This window comes from Chiloscyllium punctatum, chromosome 13 (genome assembly GCF_047496795.1).
Source record: "Chiloscyllium punctatum isolate Juve2018m chromosome 13, sChiPun1.3, whole genome shotgun sequence".
Classification (NCBI taxonomy): Eukaryota; Metazoa; Chordata; class Chondrichthyes; order Orectolobiformes; family Hemiscylliidae; genus Chiloscyllium; species Chiloscyllium punctatum.
Window position 1 is genome coordinate 90,548,846 of NC_092751.1, and position 19,177 is coordinate 90,568,022.

General features: G+C 43.0%; 1 protein-coding gene across 1 annotated transcript in view; it reads right to left on the reverse strand.

The window, feature by feature from the left end:
* Positions 1 to 18,976, reverse strand: part of vstm4a (V-set and transmembrane domain containing 4a) — a 65,463-nt gene extending 46,487 nt beyond the window's left edge. Inside the window, exon 1 of the mRNA XM_072583189.1 lies at positions 18,573 to 18,976. Within this exon, the coding sequence (XP_072439290.1) occupies positions 18,573 to 18,621 (49 nt within the window). The 5' untranslated portion in view covers positions 18,622 to 18,976. The remainder of the gene's footprint in view (positions 1 to 18,572) is intronic.
* Positions 18,977 to 19,177: the final 201 nt, after the last annotated feature.

The window sequence follows — 19,177 nt, forward strand, 5'->3', positions numbered from 1 at the left end:
ATGGGCAGCTTTCTGTCCTTTTGGTCATTAGACTTCTGAATTATTTTCTGCATTGGCTATTCACTACTATGTCAGTATAAGATGTAAGATTAATGGCATTAATATCAGTGTAATGAAGATGCATATTCATATAGGAGAAAGTGAGGACTGCAGATGCTGGAGATCAGAGCTGAAAATGTGTTGCTGGAAAAGCGCAGCAGGTCAGGCAGCATCCAAGGAGCAGGAGAATCGACGTTTTGGGGATGAGCCCTTCTTCAGGAATGCATATTCATATAGTAATGCTGTCAGTGTCATACTTTCACATAGAGAGATGAGTAGATGCTCAGCTAGAGTGTAGAAATAAAGCTGTTAGAAAAGTTCCGACAGAAAGCTCCATTTCGACTCGGCTGCAATACTTTGGACGACTAACCAGAGCAAACCCCATTGCACAGCGAAACATCTGGTTTTGATCATAATCCAGGTGGAAACTAGAGGTGAGAAGAGTGTATTCCCCTGTGATTGAAGGACCTATGATGAAGTGTATAAAGAATCATAGATTGTACAGCACAGAAACAGACCCTTTGGTCCAACTCGTCCATTCCGACCAGATAGCTTAAATTAATCTAGTCCCATTTGCCAGCACTTGGCACATATTACTCTAAATCCTTCCTATTCACATACCCATTCTGATACCTTTTAAATGTTGAAATTGTACCAGCCTTCACCACTTCCTCTGGCAACTCATTCCATACACGCATCACCCTTATGTCCCTTTTAAATCTTTTCTCTCTCACCTTAAACCTACGCCCTCTAGTTTTGGATTCCCCTATCCTGGGCAACTGACCTTGTCTATTCATCCTATCCATGCCCCTCATGATTTTATAAACCTCTGTGTGGTCACCCTTCAGCCTGCGAAACTCCAGGGAAAATAGCTCCAGCCTGTTCAGCCTCTCCCTATGGCTCAAACCCCCCAACCCTGACAATATCTTTGTAAATCTTTTCTGAATTCTTTCAGGTTTTCTTTGGTAGGGAGACCCTTGTGTTGTTTTCAGGCATTCTGGAAGCTACCTTTCTATTGCGAACAAGGGGCCTTAAGGACACTTCAGCAGAACTCATCAACACTGAGCAGACTCAGCACCAAAGCTGGCTCACCTCAATCTTTGATGGAATTGCTGTGATCTAACAGCTGACTGCCGTTCAAAAAAACAGTTATTTAGTTTATTTATCACTAACTTGCTCACTCAGTAGCGTTCTTGGAGGAACGTGAATCAATCAGGCACCCACTATAACTGATCAGTTATTACAAGTGGCCAGAGTACTTCAGAGACCATCTCTGCCTTCCAAGTTTGGACACGTGCTGCTTGCTTTGGGAATCAACACTGTTTTGGAAGTCTGGTCAAAAGGTTGGAGGAGCATGTCAATGTTTGGACGGGAGCCCTGCAACTATACCTTCGGTTGGTTAGTGGGGGCTGGGAGACATGAAAAAAAAATTACCATTGAAAAAATACCTTGTCCTCTCCCAGAATCCTGGGACAGCTACCTCAGCAGGGTGAACTGAAACAGGGGGTTTAATCTAGAATCCCTTTGCAAACAGTCTCAAATTATAACAAATTCCATCATAGAGTCATAGAGATGTACAGCACGGAAACAGACCCTTCGGTCCAACTCATCCATGCCGGCCAGATATCCTAATCTAATTTAGCCCCATTTGCCAACACTTGGCCCATATCCCTCTCAACCCTTCCTATTCATATAACCATCCGGATATCCTTTAAATGTTGTGGAGTTGAAAATGTGTTGCTGGAAAAGCGCAGCAGGTCAGGCAGCATCCAAGGAACAGGAGAATCGACGTTTCGGACATAAGCCCTTCTTCAGGCAAAAGGGCTTATGCCAGAAACGTCGATTCTCCTGTTCCTTAGATGCTGCCTGACCTGCTGCGCTTTTCCAGCAACATATTTTCAGCTCTGATCGCCAGCATCTGCAGTCCTCACTTTCTCCTCGAATGTTGTGGAGTTGCCTGTGTTGGACTGGGGTGGACAAAGTTAAAAATCATACAACACCAGGTTATAGTCTAACAAGTTTATTTGGAAGTACTGGCCTTTAGGTATCTCGAGAATGTGGCTTGAAAAAGGTTCTGGGATTTACATATTAATGAGCTAAAGTCTGCAACTCATTCTAAAAAATGAAAGACTGAACAGCAATCTCGGTTTGTTCAATGTATCATTTCAGTTGCATGACTCTCTAATCTTCCGCTATAAATTCTGTGTCTTATGATCCTGCTCCACAGCTACCCGGTGAAGGAACAGCACTCCGAAGGCTAGTACTTCTAAATAAACCTGTTGGATTATAACCTGGTGTTGTGTGATTTTTAACTTTTAAATGTTGTAATTACACCAGCTTCGACCACTTCCTCTGGCAACTCATTCCATGTATGCACCACCTTCTGCATGAAAAGGTTGCCTCTTAGGTCCCATTTAAATCTTTCACCTCTCACCTTAAACTTATGCCCCCTAGTTCTGGACTCCCCCCATCCCAGGGAACAGATCTTGTCTATTTACCCTATCCATGCCCCTCATGATTCTATAAACCTGTGTAAGGTCACCCCTCAGCCTCCAATGCTCCAGATATTCTAGTTCCATTCTCCCATTCAGTTTTCATGATATTCAGTATAACACGTGATCAAATGACCTGAACTTCAAAAAACATTTTCAAAGAATGTAAACATCTGCCAAAGTTTTATATTAAAGAAATCAGAGTGTGCATTTCAGCTTTTGTTATTTTTCATCACGTTGCAAGTTGCCACAATTTACCTTGAAATGTCTGGCATTGCTTACACGATTTGAGTTTCTTGTTTTAAGCCAGTTTTTGTACAGCTCTTGTGGCTAAATGGTATTGGTTATCCAACATTAAATTGGAAACGTGAAAACAATTAGTGTTTCCTGTGGTATTTGGCTGAAATCATGAGTCGGAAAATATAACTCATTTTCTTGAAATTAAACTTGAGAATTGAACGACAATGTAACAACACATTGGCCCTTTCATCCATTTCAGCTAGGCCTGAATCAAAGCCAGATTAATAGGCACATATCTGGTTCAGGGAGTTGTGTACATTTGTATCAGTACACCATGCTTCACAATGGATAAGATGAGAGAGTGGAAAACAACAAACCAGCTTGTTAGGGCATCCCAAGCTGTGGGTGTGACCCATCAAACTATCATAAGGTAAGACTTTGGGGTTGTGAGCAACATTAGTGGTCAAGCTGAGAATGATTTTGGACAGCTGTAAGGTCCCTTTAATTCTTCACTTTTTCCCCCCAAAATGTTCAATGGTGCCAAATTGACTGTTTTCAGTTGGCTAGATGGTTGGTTTTTGAAGCAACATGATGATAACAGCATGGGTTCAATTCCTGCACTGGCTGAGGTTTACCAAAACGGACTCTCCTTCCCAACCTCTTCCTTGCCTGAGGCGTGGTGACCCTCAGGTTAAGCCATCACTTGTCGTCTCTCTCTCTCTCTCTCCCTTATGAGAGAGCAGCCCTATGGTCTGGTGGGACCATGATAACTGACTAATTGAGATCTTGAAACTTGATACACATTGCAAAGTTTAAAAACAAACTGCGTAAAGGTGGATGTTCATTTTTGCAGAAAGTCTATCTTTCCATTATCTTCCCCAACACAGCTCCTGTTCCCCTCTAACCAGTCACAAAATAAAGCCCACTTCTCACCCACTCAGTCACTGTGGCTCCCTCCACAGTTGCTCAAGAGCTTTCATGCCTCTCCCATTTTAAGGCCTCAGACTTTGAGAGATATCAGTGTGAAAAGTGGGGTTGTGATGGGTTAGAAACGTACCAGCACAGTGATAATGTCACTGCATTAATACTACGCCAGGATAGCATCCTGGGGAAAGTGAGGACTGCATATACTTGAGACTCAGAGTCGAGAGTGTGGTGCTGGAAAAGGACAGCAAGTCAGGCAGCATCCTTGGAGCAGGAGAGTCAATATTTCGGGCACAAGCCTTTCAACATTCCTGATAAAGGGCTTAGGCCCAAAACATCAATTCTCCTGCTCCTTGGATGCTGCCTGACTTGCTGAGCTGTTCCAGCGCCACCCTTTCTGACTCTAATATCCTGGGGAACTGTGTTAAAATCCCACCATGGCAGCTGATGAAGTCTGAATTCAATAAAACAAAAATTCTGGAACTAAAATCTCGCTCAATGGCCATGATGCAACCACTGCTATAAAAACCCACCTGGTTCTTCAAGTGTCCTTTTGGGAAGGAAATCCTTACCTGGGCCTAGCCTACTAGTGACTCCAGACCTATAGCAATGTGGTTGATTCTTAACTGCCCTCCAGACAATTAAGAATGGGCAGTAAATGTTGGCCTAGCCTGGGACACGCAAATACTATGAATAAGAATTAACAAGTATTTCTCACAAAGGCCAACACACCATATGCCATCCTAACTGCATGTTGGACCTACATAGTTGTTTTCAATGACCATGTAGAAGGCCATCCAGGTCCCTTTTGTACATCAATCTTTCCCAATCTATAACTATTTAAATAATAGCCTACCATTTGTTTTTTTTTCCTACTAACATGGACATGTATCCACATTATATTGTATCTATAATGTACTTACCCACTTATTCAACCTGACTAAAATCATCCAAAGGATTACTATGTATATCTCAGCAAAAGTGTAAAAGCTGGGTCCAAGCTCAGATTCCCCTTAGTGCACCATTTATTTCTGCCTGCCATTCTGAAAATGACTAATTTATTCTTATATGTCTTCATGTCTAACAACCAATTCTCACTCCATGCCAGTATATTACCACCAGACCCATGTAGTTTGATTTTGCACAGTAACTTCTTGTGAGACTCTCAAAAGCTTTCTGAAAATTCAAATACACCACACCCACTGGTTTTCTATCATATCCAAAAGCTTTCAATAGGAATGATTTCCTTTCATGTTCTATTATCATGTCCTTATAATGGACTCCAGCATTTTCCCTACACCAATGTTCAGCAAAGCTGTCCGCTGTTTCCGATTTTCTCCCTCCCACCTTTCTTTAAAAGAAAAAGGTGGGATTACACTTACCAGCCAACAATCTGTCAGAACTGTTCTAGAATCCACAAAACCTTACAAGAAGCATTCATTTTCATATTTACTTAGTGGCCAGTTCCTTTAGTTCCTTGGGGTGTAAAGTATAAGGTCATGCACCAGAGTATTATTGCGAATGTGGTTTGCTCTGTCTAAAAAGTCATCCCTTCGAATAAACTTTACGTCAACCAGTCACATCCTTAGATGGTTTGGTACTAAACCTTATTTGAAAGTGTTCCTATATAGTGCTTTGGAACACACTGCTATGTTTGAAGTACTATACAATTGCAAGGGAAACTGTAGCTCCACTAAGTTGATGTATAAAGGGAATAATCTCTTCTTTAGCACTTGAGAACAGCAATTGAAAAGAATTTCCACTAAAATGTTTGTGCAGTGTACCCTTGATAGACAACATGATATTTGTATCAGTTTTCTAATGAACAGTTTAGATGCTGAGTACCATTTAGGAATGGTTGCAGAGTGAAGGAATTTGGACATGATTGGAGTCACCATGATATAAATGGACAAGCAATTGAGCAGAAATCACTTTATGCTTTTTATGTCATGGATGGCAATGATGGACACAATCATCCCAACTGATTCACAAAACGGACGGTTAACTGATGGTTAAACCAAATGATGATATTGTGGCCAACATCGCATTTTAAGAGTTGGAGACAGTGAGGAATCCTGAGCGACCAGCAGTCTTTTTTCATTGCTCAACAGCAGACGATGTTGAAATATCCCTGGGCTGTTTGTGAAAACACGTCATGTATTATTGGGAATCCTGACAGCTGCAACTTTGCAATAAACAGAATTTCAGACTGAACCTCAAACACAACCTGCGGAAGGTCTTGCGTCCTACCTGTTATGTGTGGTAAGGTTTTCTGTGCAGTTATTGCTGATGTGTTCCTGATGCTTGTAGGTGCATGTTCATATTTGATTCACTGGGCTCCACAGTTGTCTCTCTATCTCACCCTCTAATATACTTCAAACTTTTCTATCAACCCCATCTTTTCACCACCCATCTTTGGCTGAGTGTAACTTTTTTGGCTGAATACAATTCTCTAAAATGCCTTATGACCTAAAAGCCTATAGTAAAACAGCTATATATGTTGTTGCTATAAAGGATCACCTCAAATCAATGGCAACTAGTGAATGTGTCACAGGAAGCTGTGATCTATTGCGAAGTTGTGAAACATTGCTACAATTTGTTGTGCCACTGCGGAATATTCTATCTTGAGAACAACTGTCAGCTAATCTCAGTGTAGGCAAGGGGATTTAGAATTCCTGGAGAATTTCATCTACCTGACATTGATGGCTATACACTCAAGATGTCTGAGATTATTATAAACAGAATTTTCAAAGATCAAACTGCCTTTCCTGATTTTACAATTTGACCAGGATTTGAATCCCAGTGAATTTATTTTTGCTAATGCCAAGTATAGTCGTGTCAAACAATTTAGTGAAGTCAGTGAGATCCCTGACAAGACAATGATTCATTTTTAGCAAAAAATCTCCCTTCATTTTGCAACATAAGCATAAGTCACAGTTTGGCTGTACTTTGAACAACTCCAGCCAATACAATTAAGCTTCCCTTTATATTTGCTGTAAGCTTCAGCAAATATCTACACCAAATGGCATCTTTTAAAGATGTTCTCCCATTGTTGGAAACCAAAGAAGTCATCGTTGGGCCACTGCCAATGAGAAGTAAGGACAATGTGCTTAGTGCAAATGTCAGTGGTATCTTGAACTCATTACACGTTGATTTAAACAGACCCCATGGTGCGTTTGCTATTAACCACCCTCCCCACCCTATGTTTACTGTCAAATCACATTACAGACTATCTTTAGCAGTGCTGAGTTAAGCAAGTGGCTGTGAAAACAGTGAGAAGCTGAGTGTGCAGAAACATGCGTCAACAAGAGATGTGCTGCAGGCACGAATAGCCACCTGCCGAGAGCACAGAACTCTTCGTTGTTCACCTGTCACTCAAAGCAATGCTCAATTCCTACAATCGTTTCCTGGAGAAATTCATAATCTGCATGTCCACAATGACATTTACTCAAACTCACAGTGAACTTTCATGCTCGAGATTATTTCATGAATCTAGACTCAATTAGGTTCCAAGTTTCCTGAGGTAAAAGGCCAGTACTTCAACTTCCATCACTTCTTTCATACAAAGCAGACCAAGGCAGATGTTCATAACTTGGCTCCATTCACCCATTCAGTGCATTGATTCTCAGGCCTTGGAGATGGTCTGTTATTGTCATGCAAGGGCTAGAAAGAATGCCTCAGGCCAAGTGGAACAAGTGACTGCACCATTAATTGGAGGTAACTGTGTGAGAATTTCATTGGGGAGGAGGGGTGGTGAAGAGGGTTCTTGTGTGGCAGTGGTGGGAGGCCTGGGTTCAAGTCCCTCCTGCTCCAGACGTGTTGTCATAACCAGCGTCCCCCATTAATTTCCTTTCTGGCTGCGTGCATCTCAATAGATTGCAGTCAACATCACGACTGACCAGCTAACACCAATCACCAGGCCTGGAACCTGGTCATACTATCTCTGAATAGATCAATCAAAATATCTTTATGAATGGGGAAGAGTGATGTTGGAGTCGGTTGTGTGTGGGTTGGAATAAAACTCTGACCAGAAAAATATACGCTTGGACTTTATCTTGTGGCATGACAACAGATTGAAACCCGAAGTTAATGTGGATAGTTTTAACTCGTAATTCCAAAATGTGCTTTGCAAATTAAGTGGCTGAAAGACTATGTGAGAAAGCAAACACTCCAGAGAGAGAAAGCAATGTTAAGAGAACTTCAAACAACAGTCCTTCAAAGGGGAAAGAGGCAAATCAAAATTGACTAGACTGTCACCTCTTATGACTACAAGTGGTTGGCAATCCCCTTCACAACAGTAAGTCACCTCCTGAGGATTGTGCTTCAAATGGCCGACAGGTGTATTCTTGCAAGGGAAAAGGCAAAGGACAAAGGTTTTTTTTTAAAAAGTCAGTTTCAACTCCTCAGGAGTGTGCAAGTGGAACTGAACTTCCTCATGTTTACCTGCCTGGGTTTATGTATTAGCACACTGTGAAGGTCACAAAGTATCCCCTAGTTACAATATGCTAAAATTTAAGGTAAAGGAAATTCTGTCTCACTCCAAGTGCTATAAACCAGACAAAAGGGAGAAGGGGACAAACGAACATTCTCATCTTGAATGCTGGAATTCAATTGCAGTCAAAAGGCATCAAAAGTACAAAATCTCAATGGATGTGCAAAACTAAGGGTAATGAAACTGATTGTCCAACTACAACATCAATGCTACCTGTAATCTTTACAGCAGTAGCCACAACATTTAACTATCCACACTTTGAACAATTCAGCTACCAATCTGATTTGTACATCTTTTCAAAAAGATGACTTTTCGTCTCTAATATTTCTCAGATTTAGCAGCAATAAAATCAATTTTACCCTCAAGGAACTTAGTTCAATTGGCTTCTTTTAAAACATAAGTTAATTTGGAAATGTAGAGAAGTGACTATTTTTAAGTTACAACCGACTGAGCAAGTGAGTGAAAGAGAAAGGGGAGCCAATTAATTCATCTCCTCTTGGGAGCTTAACAGTTCAGGGTAGGACATTTCTGATGAAGGGCTTGTGCCTGAAACGTCGACTGTCCTGCTCCTCAGATGCTGCCTGACCTGCTCTGCTTTTCCAGCACCATGCATTTCAAGTTTGAGGTAGGTTGCTTGACATTTTAATGAATCAGGGAACCTCACTGGAAGTTTGACCAGAAGCAATGGGGGCTTGTGCCATGACTTGAATCCACAGATGGAAACAAACAAATTAGAGAATAGTCACTTTGAAACCAATTTTTAAAAGGAGGAATTGCAAAGGCTTTCCAGAATTTGTATTGTTACACTATAGAAACATCTTCATTCGATACCAGCATAATCCTAAGCGAATTGTGGGAAAAGTTAAATTTGAGGATTTAAGTACTCTTTGCCTCAAAGAGTTAGCAGAATTACTGAGGTGTTTGGGATTAGAGTTTGGCCTAAAAAACCAGAAAACTTAAAAAAAGTGTGTAAACTGAAATTAATAGAATGGAAAGAGTACTGGTGAAGTGATTAAAATTGGAACAGCGCAAATTTGAAGTGTGAGAAAGGGAAAGCATAAAAACAAGACAAAGAAAACAGAGTGCAGAGCAAGGAAAGAGATTTTCAGAAAAAGCCACATGAAACGGACCACTCGAGCAGAGAAGCAAAAATCTGATATGGCCCATCGTGACACCATTAAGTTCAGACTTGAAGGTGGAGGCAATTCAATTTGCTCATTCGATTCCTAGATTTGAGGAGGTAGAAGGAGAAACTTTCTTTATCTCTTTTAAGCAGGTGGCCCAGCAGTTCAAGTAGCAGATCAACATTAGTCTTCATTATTGCACTGGAAACCTTTATGGAAAGCTCACAAAAGATCTTCTTTACCCGAGGACAATGCCATTGGTGGCACAAAAAGACCATTTTAAGTGCATGTTGCTGCAGGCATGCTGTCAAAATTTCAGATGTACCTGGAAGTTGAAAGGCTTAAGCAGCTAGCTTTTGGCATGTGGGTATGGATACTTGAAACAGAGCCAACTTAGGAAAAGAAATTCTGTGAAACAACTCTCCTTGAGGAGATCATAAACACCATCACACATCCAATAAGAACACACCTCGAGGAACAGAGAGTGACTGGGACTAGGTGGGCAACCACTGGCTGATAATCACGAGCTGATCTACAAACCTCTGTTCTTGAAGAAACCCTCCCCCCAGTCACCTCCAAACAACTGGAAAAGGCTAGAGGTACAGCAACCGAGGGATAGGAAGGGAGACACTGAGGTCCCTGCTCAGGACAGAAAGACTGGCTCTGAAACAGAAAGGGAGGTAGAGAAGCTGTGCCGGAGGTGGAGGAGAGGGGGGGCGTCTCGGCCAACTGCTGGAAGCTACGGGAAAAAACAGTGGGATTTATTGGAAGCACACGCACACACCTCATGTTGCAAATACAGTCAGAGCAGAACAGGCTTGCTGATAGCTCTGTCTGAGGCTGTAAAATCTTTGTGAAAGGCACATCTGAGAGTGGGGATGAGATTAAACAAATCCCTGCAAGTCTGAATGTAGAGTGGCCACATTTGCCCACAGTGAGGCAAGCAACTTGTAGCAATACGGAGGGACACTGGGGCCAAACCCTACAGTTTGGAACCTGTATGACTTTCCAATCAGAATGCAGCCAGTACTGAGGCACTGTGAAGAGAGAGTGAAGGATGCAGCAAATGGCCTGGAGGGAAATCAAAGATCATAGGACCCCCACTGCTCTCTGAGAAGCTTGTTGAGATCAACGGAGGTGGAACTGTTGCAGGAGAAAGTGTGCGGCATTTTCCATGACTTGGCCAGTGAGGCTGGGATGACCAACAGAACACCCTTCAACCTGGTTACCTGAAACCTTGCCAGGGGCTCTAGAAGACCTCAAGGAGGTAACAAATCAAGCTTTCTTAGCAGAAGCTGAAAAAGCTGAGCTACTGTTAGAAGCCACTAGCTCAGACGGCAGCAGAAAATATCGTTCTGAAGTGTAAGTGGAGAGTCGCTGACAGACCTGCAAAGAGAGGAGTCGACAGCGAGACAGAGTGAGTGAGTGATGCCAAAGTACTGGAGAGGTATCACAGCATCCTTCAATGGTTGGGCATGCAAAACCCAGGCTTGCACCAGCCAGTATTTATACTGGCCACAGCCCAAAGAGGTTGTTGTAAAATTTTTGCAGAAACTGCCAGGTTGGTGGCGGAAAGCCCACAGACCACAAGAGGAACTGCACCTGAATCCTGTGCCAAATCTTGTAAACCATTCATCAAAACAGAAAGGTGGTAGTGTGGGACCCCTGCCCGAAAGAAAAGTTGGGATGGGGTGGGGAATCTTAGCAGAGTTCCCTCATTTTCTTTTTCCCTCCAAGGTCCATGTGTGGCACTGACATTTGGAACAGGAAGATAATGCTGCTATGCATGGAACCTCAGAGCAAGTCATAGACTCAGAGATGCACAGCACAGAAACAGACTCTTCAGTCCAACTCATCCATGCCGACCAGATATCCTAACCAAATCTAGTCACATTTGCTAGCACTTGGCCCATATCCCTCTAAACCCTTCCTATTCATATACACATCTAGATGCCTTTTAAGTGCCACTTCCTCTGGCAGCTCATTCCATATACGTACCACCCTCTGAGTGAAAAAAGTTGCCCCTTAGGTCTCTTTTATATCTTTCCCCTCTCACCCTAAACCTATGCCCTGTAATTCTGGACTCCCCCACCCCAGGGAAAAGACTTTGTCCATTTATCCTATCCATGCCCCTCATGATTTTATAAACATCCATAAGGTCATCCCTCAGCCTCCAAAGCTCCAGGGAAAACAGCCCCAGTCTATTCAGCCTCTCCCTATAGCTCAAATCCTCCAACCCTGGCAACATCCTTGTAAATAGTTTTTGAACCCTCTCAAGTTTCACAACATCTTTCCAATAGGAGGGAGACCAGAATTGCACACAATATTCCAAAAGTGGTCTAACCAGTGTGTTATACAGCCGCAACATGACCTCCCAACTCCTATACTTCATGCTTTGACCAATAAAAGAAAGCATACCAAACGCCTTCTTCGCTATTCTATGGCACACTCAGAGGGAATGCTGACTACCAGTATCTCCTCGACATCATGAGCACGGCTAGCTGCTTTCCAGGGGCTATTTGTCCGAGAACCATATTCCTCACCCTCACCATAGTCCTCTTGGGCAGATCCAATCAGACCAGGGCTCACATTCCATGTCCAAGATATTACAGGAAGTCATGGACAACCTGGGCATGATCCAGCAGAAATCTTTAGTGTGTCATCCATAACCACAGGAAGCAATAGATTAGTTTCACCAGACCCTACAATGATTAGGGCACACTGCCATGGTAACACCCCTGACTGGGGTAAAGGACTAGATTTTCTTCTGTAATAAAAAGAAAACCAAAGGACAGTGGATACTGGAAATCTGAAACACAAACAGAAATTGCTGGAGAAATTCGGCAGGTCTGGAAGCATCTGTGGAGAGAATTAGAGTTAATGCTTCTAGTCCAATTACCCTTCTTCAGACTTCTAGACTTTCTTCTGTTTGGCAGCAGAACTCACAGAGCTGGAAATATTAACCCTCTCCACAGATGGTGTCACATCTACCGAGTACTTTAGCTTTATTTCACCAGAGTGAATCAAAGGTGAAAATGAGGACAGATTTGATATGTTAAACCTGTACTCTTTTGGTGCCAACGATCAAAGGGCGTATCCAAATTGATGCATTTGGATTCGACCAGAGTAGATCGAGAAAAAAAAATTTCCTCTGATGAGGCAGTCCGAAACAAAACAGGCACAACCTTCCAACTCTTGCTGAGGATAATGTCACAAACAAACAAAACTTTTTGACTCTCTCCCTCAAAAATGACTGGAATGTAGGGGCTCATCAATTGAAAATTTCATATTTGAGACTTATAGACTTTTATTTGCTTAAAGTATTAAAGTTATGGAATTGAAAAAAATAGTTGGGGTAAGGTATAAATCAGTAATTTTCTCACTGAATAACAGAATAATCTTCCCAAGCTCCTGTTCAGTCCAGGATACTGAGCACCTGAGTAACACCGGGATTCATATCAAATGCATTTATATCAATAAACCTCAATGCTGTTGCATTTCTTTCTGAAATCATTATACAATTTGTGATTTTACTCACAGCCAGTTACCTTCCTATGGAGTTGCTCCTAGCAGAAGAACATAGTGGGTCTTTTGCTCTCTTCTGCATCTTTGCTCACATAGAATCCTTGCAGTTCACAGACAGAATAGCCTTTGGATTCATCATGATCTGGATTTTAAATGCTGTCAGAGGGCCCAGTTGATCACTACCAGCAGACAGCTGGGCATTAACACACTGACACACACACGCACACCATATGCACTAAAATTATAAGGCATCTCAAATATTTTAATGAATGGTTATTCCAGATAATTCCTAGATAATTCCAGCAAACAATTTTGTTTAACTTTATCATTAACTGAAAACAAAGATATTTGGGTGAGGGACAATAGCTGTTGAGCTAACTTTGGAACATTCAGCTCATAGAGTCATAAAGTTTTACAGCATGGATATAGACCCTTTGGTCCAACCAGTCCATGCAGACCTTAATCCCAAACTAAACTCGTCCCACATGTCTGGTCCTGGCTCATATCTCTCCAAATCTTTCCTCCTCATGTACTTATTCAAATGTCTTCTAAATATTGTAATTGTACCTGCATCCACCACATCTTCTGGAAGTTCATTCCACACACGAACCACCCTCTGTGTAAAATATTTACTCCTAGTGTCATTTTAAATCTCTCTCTCCTCACCCTAAAAATGTGCCTCCAAGTCTTGAAATCCCCCATCCTAGGGGAAAAGACAATTATCATTAACTCTATCTATACCCTTCATTATTTTATATTGTGTAAGGTCGCCTCTCAATCTCCTACGCTCCAGTGAAAGAAGTCCCAACCTATCCAATCTTTCTTTATAACTCAAACCTTCCAAACCCAGCAATATCTTGGTGAACCTTCTCCAGCTTAATAGTACCCTCCCTATAACTCGACAACCAGAACTGGGCACAGTACTCCAGAAGAGGTCTCACCAATGTCCTATACAACCTCAACATGATTTCCCCAACTCCTATATTCAAAAGACTGAGCAATAAAGGCAAGAGTGCTAAATGCCTTTTGCCCCAATGTTGCATGGCTTGTAGAACTCTCACCTCAATACTGTACTGTTGTGCAGAACTCTGCACAGTTACAATCCCCACCCTCCCACTGATAAAACTTGCACCATCTACATTGTCCTCAAAAGTAGAGTCCATTGCCACAAGCAAGTACATCATGTGTTGACACGGACACGGTTTGTTTCATTCTTCATGGTTTGCTCCTTTTAAACTGGGTCAAACATCAAGTAAACTAGAAAGTCTCAAAACCACTTTGCTTGTAAGTAATACAGGCAAATGTAAGGCCTCTCATACCCATTTTGCTGGGGAAGATACCAAATACTATTGCATGTGAGCATGAAAGTTATCTATCAGTGCATGAAAGTGGTCACCTAATGTTACCTGACTCACCCTAAGATCCTAATCCTTGGATGTCTTCTAAAAGAGTCTTGCAAGCATCTCAAGTGTGTGCTGGCTGCAGTATAACTCCCATTTGCTGTGAAACAAAGCTCTCCAGACACTTTGAGTGGCTTGCTCTGCCTTTTGAACTTTGGGAGAGACCAGCCTTCGGCTTTCCTGGGTGTTTTGCAACATACAAGTTACCATTCTAAGTTCTGTTGCAGATAAAAGTGCTCCACTTTATAACTAGACAGGGTGCAGGCTGGGATGAAACAAATTTGGGGCATTCCGATTTATCCAGCAACTTCCATTATCAATAGTGGAGGGAGGGATCATAGAAACCCTACAGTGCAGGTGCAGACTACTCAGCCCATTGAGTCCACACTGACCCTCTGAAGTGCATCCCACCCAGATTCACCCCATCCCTGTAATACTGCATTTCTCTTGGCTGATCTACCTAGCATGCACATCCCTGGACGCGACAGGGCAATTTGGCATGGCCAATCCACCTAACCTGCACACCTTGGATTGCGGGAGGAAAGGACATTCAAAAAGCATGGCGCTGGAAAACCGCAGCAGGTCAGGCAGCATCCAAGGAGCAGGACAGTAGATGTTTTGGGCTTAAGTCCTTCATGAGGAATGTCCAGAGCAAACCCACAGACACAGGGAAAATGCAGAAACTCCATACAGAGAGTCACCTGAGGATGGAATTGAACCCAGGTCCCTGGTGCTGGGAAGCAGCAGTGCTAACCACTGAGCCACCATGCCACCCCAAATTGCTGTAGATTGGATGATTAGATTCCCTACAGTGTGGAAACAGGCCCTTCGGCCCAACAAGTCCACACCAAAGAGCAACCCACCCAGACTCATTCCCCTACATTTACCCCTGACTAATGCACTTAACGCTATGGGCAATTTAGCATGGCCAATTCACCTAACCTGCACATCTTTGGACTGTGGGAGGAAACTGGAGTACCTGGAGGAAACCTACGCAGACACGGGGAGAAGGTGCAAACTCCACACAGACATTAAAAAGTCACCACTGCAACATTTTGTTTAGAAGGCTGCAGATTTAAAAATCTAAATAGCAAAACATTTAACAAGGGCAGGGCATCACAGAAACCAGGAACTCTTCAAAATTGTGTGAATATTTGAAGGGGACAAATTGCAGGGCTATGGGAAAAGGGAAGAGGTTTGAAACCAACTGAACAATGGTTTTACAGATATCTGCCAATAACAGATAGCTTTGCAGTATCCTTGAATACAGGTGAGGTCCTGAAAGACTGGAGAATTGCTAATGTTATTCCCTGGTTTAAGAAGAGTAGCAGGGATGATCCATGCAATTATAGGCTAGTGAAGCTGACATCAGTGGTAGGGAAGATACTTACATTCGGAAGAAAATTGGCTTATCAGTGATAGGCAACATGGTTTTGTGCAGGGAAGGTCATGCCTTACCAACTTAATAGAATTCTCTGAAGGTGGCAATGCAGGTCAATAGAGTGGTCAAGAAGGCATACGGCATGCTTTCCTTCTTCAGACAGGGTATTGACTACAAGAGTTGGCAAAGTTGATTGATGAGGGAAGGGCTGTCGATGCCAGAGACATGGACTTTAGGAACCTTGATAAGGTTCCCCATCGTATGCTGATGGAGAAAGTGTGGTCGCATGGGATCAAGGGTATACTAGTGAGAATAAATAGAGAACTGGCTGGGCAGCAGGAGACAGAGTAGTAGTGGAAGGGAGTTTCTCAAAATGGAGAACTGTGACCAGTGGTGTTGCACAGGGATCCATGTTGGATCCACTGTTGTTTATGATATCTATAAATGATCTGGAGGAAGGTATAGATGGTCTAATTAGCAAGTTTGCAGATGACACTAAGATTGGTGGAGTTGCAGATAGTGAAGGGGACTGTTAGAAAATGCAGCAGAATATAGGTAGATCAGAGAGTTGGTCAAAGAAATGGCAGATGGAGTTCAATCTGGGCAAATGTGAGGTGCTACATTTTGGAAGATCCAATTCAAGAGCGAACTATACGGTAAACAAAAAAAAAGCCCTAGAGAAAACTGATGTACAGAGAGATCTGGGTGTTCAGGTCCATTGTACCCTGAAGGTGGCAATGCAGGTCAATAGAGTGGTCAAGAAGGCATATGGCATGCTTTCCTTCTTCGGACAGAGTATTGAATACAAGAGTTGGCAGGTCATGTTACAGTTGTATAGGACGTTGGTTCAGCTACATTTGGAATACTGCGTACAGTTCTGGTCACCACATTACCAGAAGGATGTGAATGCTTTGAAGACGGTGCAGAGGAGGTTCACCAGGATGTTGCCTGTTTTGGAGAGCACTAGCTATGAAGAGAGGTTGAGCAGATTAGGATTATTTTCATTAGAAAGACGGATGTTGAGGGTGGCCCTGACTGAGGTCTACAAAATCATGAGAGGTATAGACAGGGTGGATAGCAAGAAGCTTTTTCCCAGAGTGGGGGACTCAATTACTTGGGGTCATGAGTTCAAGTTGAAAGAGGAAATGTTTAAGTGAGATATGCATGGAAAGTTCTTTACGCAGAGGGTGGCGAGTGCCTGGAACATGTTGCCAGCAAAGGTGGTAGAGGTGGGCACGATAGCATCATTTAAGATGTATCTAGACAGATATATGAATGGGGAAGGAGCAGAGGAATACAGATCCTTAGAAAATAGGTGACAGGTTTAGATAGAGGATTGACGCAGGCTTGGAGGGCCTTAGGGTCTGTTCCTGTGCTGTAATTTTCTTTGTTCTTTGTTCTTAAAGAACCTGCATAGACCCAATTGGCCAAAGGTACTGTTTTGTTTCATTTGATCATGTGGGAAATTGTGAACATTTGAAACGGGCTGCAGACAGCACAACACTCTGGGTGTATTACAGTTCAAGCTTGGAAAGTCATTTCCTTTTACAGAATCACGCTGTATCATCGAACACAAACTGGCACAAATCAGCATAGTTTTGACTGTGTGCACTGCAAAAACACAAACTCGAAGACAGAATTGTAGTGGCAGTTTACAATACTCAGCGAGGATTCCCTTAAAGCAAAGTACCCAGAGAGGGTGAAAATCAAAATTTTGCATTCAAAGTGCTGCAATATTCTTTCCATCTTATAGCTGGTTCTCTCTTCTTTACCACACACCCACCAACCCCTGCCATTTCCATATGGAGAATAGGATGAGATTGCCTGTAGACACTGGGTAATGGGTGAACAGCACTGGGTCTGAATGATGCTAGGCTGGCATGGGAAAGTGAGAGAAAGGGAGGTGCCACTTTACTATCTGTGACCTACAGAGGAGTGGGCATCCAACTGACCCACTCCCTATTGACAGGCCAATGAACCAACTAGGGGTAGGCAGACAAACAGATGAAGGAAGTGTTGGATAATAGCACTTACTCTGCCCAAGCTAAAACCTGTGGAAAAGGTGCATTGAGTTGACAAGAGGAAAGATGTGAATGAACGAGAGAGGATACAGAGGAGATTCAACAGTGTGTTGTCTAAATCAGCTATGGAGGGCACATAGCTGCACCTGCACATTCCGAGATACTATGGGCAATCTAGCATGGCCAATCCATCTAACCTGCACATCTCTGGACAGCAGAGCACCTGGTGGAACCCCACACAGACACAGGGAGAATGTGCAAACTCCACAGTCACCCAAGAGTGGGGTCAAACCCAAGTCCCAGGTGCTGTGAGGCAGCAGTGCTAACCACTGAGCCATATAGTGCCACCTTGATCGATTTGAGGTGTACCAAGTTCTAAGGGACATGGGGGAAGAAACTCTTCCTGTTAGTAGAGGGGGGCAAAGAGTACAATTGGGAAATGGTGGAGAGAGCAGATTATAAGGCAACAGAACAGGAGATTTAGAGGAAAACATTTCACCCACAGAATGGGGAGAGGTGTCATCTGAAACCCACTGACTCAAAAAGGGTGCTGCATGCGGGAACCTTCCAGGCAGGGAGGTAATTGAGCTCTTGAAACGCCACAGCGAGATGCAGGAGACCCTGGTTCGAGTCTCACCTGCTCCAGAGGAGTATAAAAATAGGTCGATTAAAAAAAAAGGTTAAGAGGCCAAATGAGATTGGAATACAGAGATGAGTGATGACCACGATCGGCCTCTTGCCATAGTGTTTTAAATAAAACTGACTCCAGGTAGAAAATTACTGCAGCGTTTTCTGAAGAAAATTCCCAAAGGACTCCAAACAGTTTCTAACTTGTGTGGCACATTGAAATGATCACATCCTGTTTTTTTTTTCTCTCTCTCTCTTCCAGTGAAAGATTTGAATATTTGGAGAGACATAAAAGGGCACTTCTTACCTATAGCCAGGAGTCCTGTCAATAGAACCACGACCCCCAGGATTTTCATGCCTTCATACGGACAAGTCGCTTAAACGAAGCAAAGCCAAGGTGTGAAAATCTGGCATGTTAAATGGTGAGTCGACTCTCTCTCTACACAAGCGCGCACACACACACACACACCAAAGCCCTACTCTGTACGAATGTAGGAAATGCTGAGAGTCCGCCGAGCAAGTTTTTGGAATTCCTCGCAGTCCGCTTTTACATGGAAGGAGACGGCTTGAAGTTCATTGTCAGTGCGTCTGACACAGATGGGAAGCAGATAAGAGAAGCGGTCCACTGTTTTGCTGCAGCAGTTTTTGCAAAGTAACTTTCCAGTGGATGCACGCAGTGGCGGTGGGGGTGAGGGGGGGGGGGGGGGGGGAATCTCCAACCAGTTGCATGCAAGTTCACTGCTCCCCTGCCTGGCTGTGTAACTGTGCTCGAATGTTTAAAAGGTTTGACAGGGGGGGGGAGTTCCAAGGGGAGGGAATTTGGGAGTGGCTGAGGATTCGGATCTGCCTGTGTGACTAATTTCACAGGCGTTTCCATTTGGAGGGAATTAACTTATATATACATTCATTATT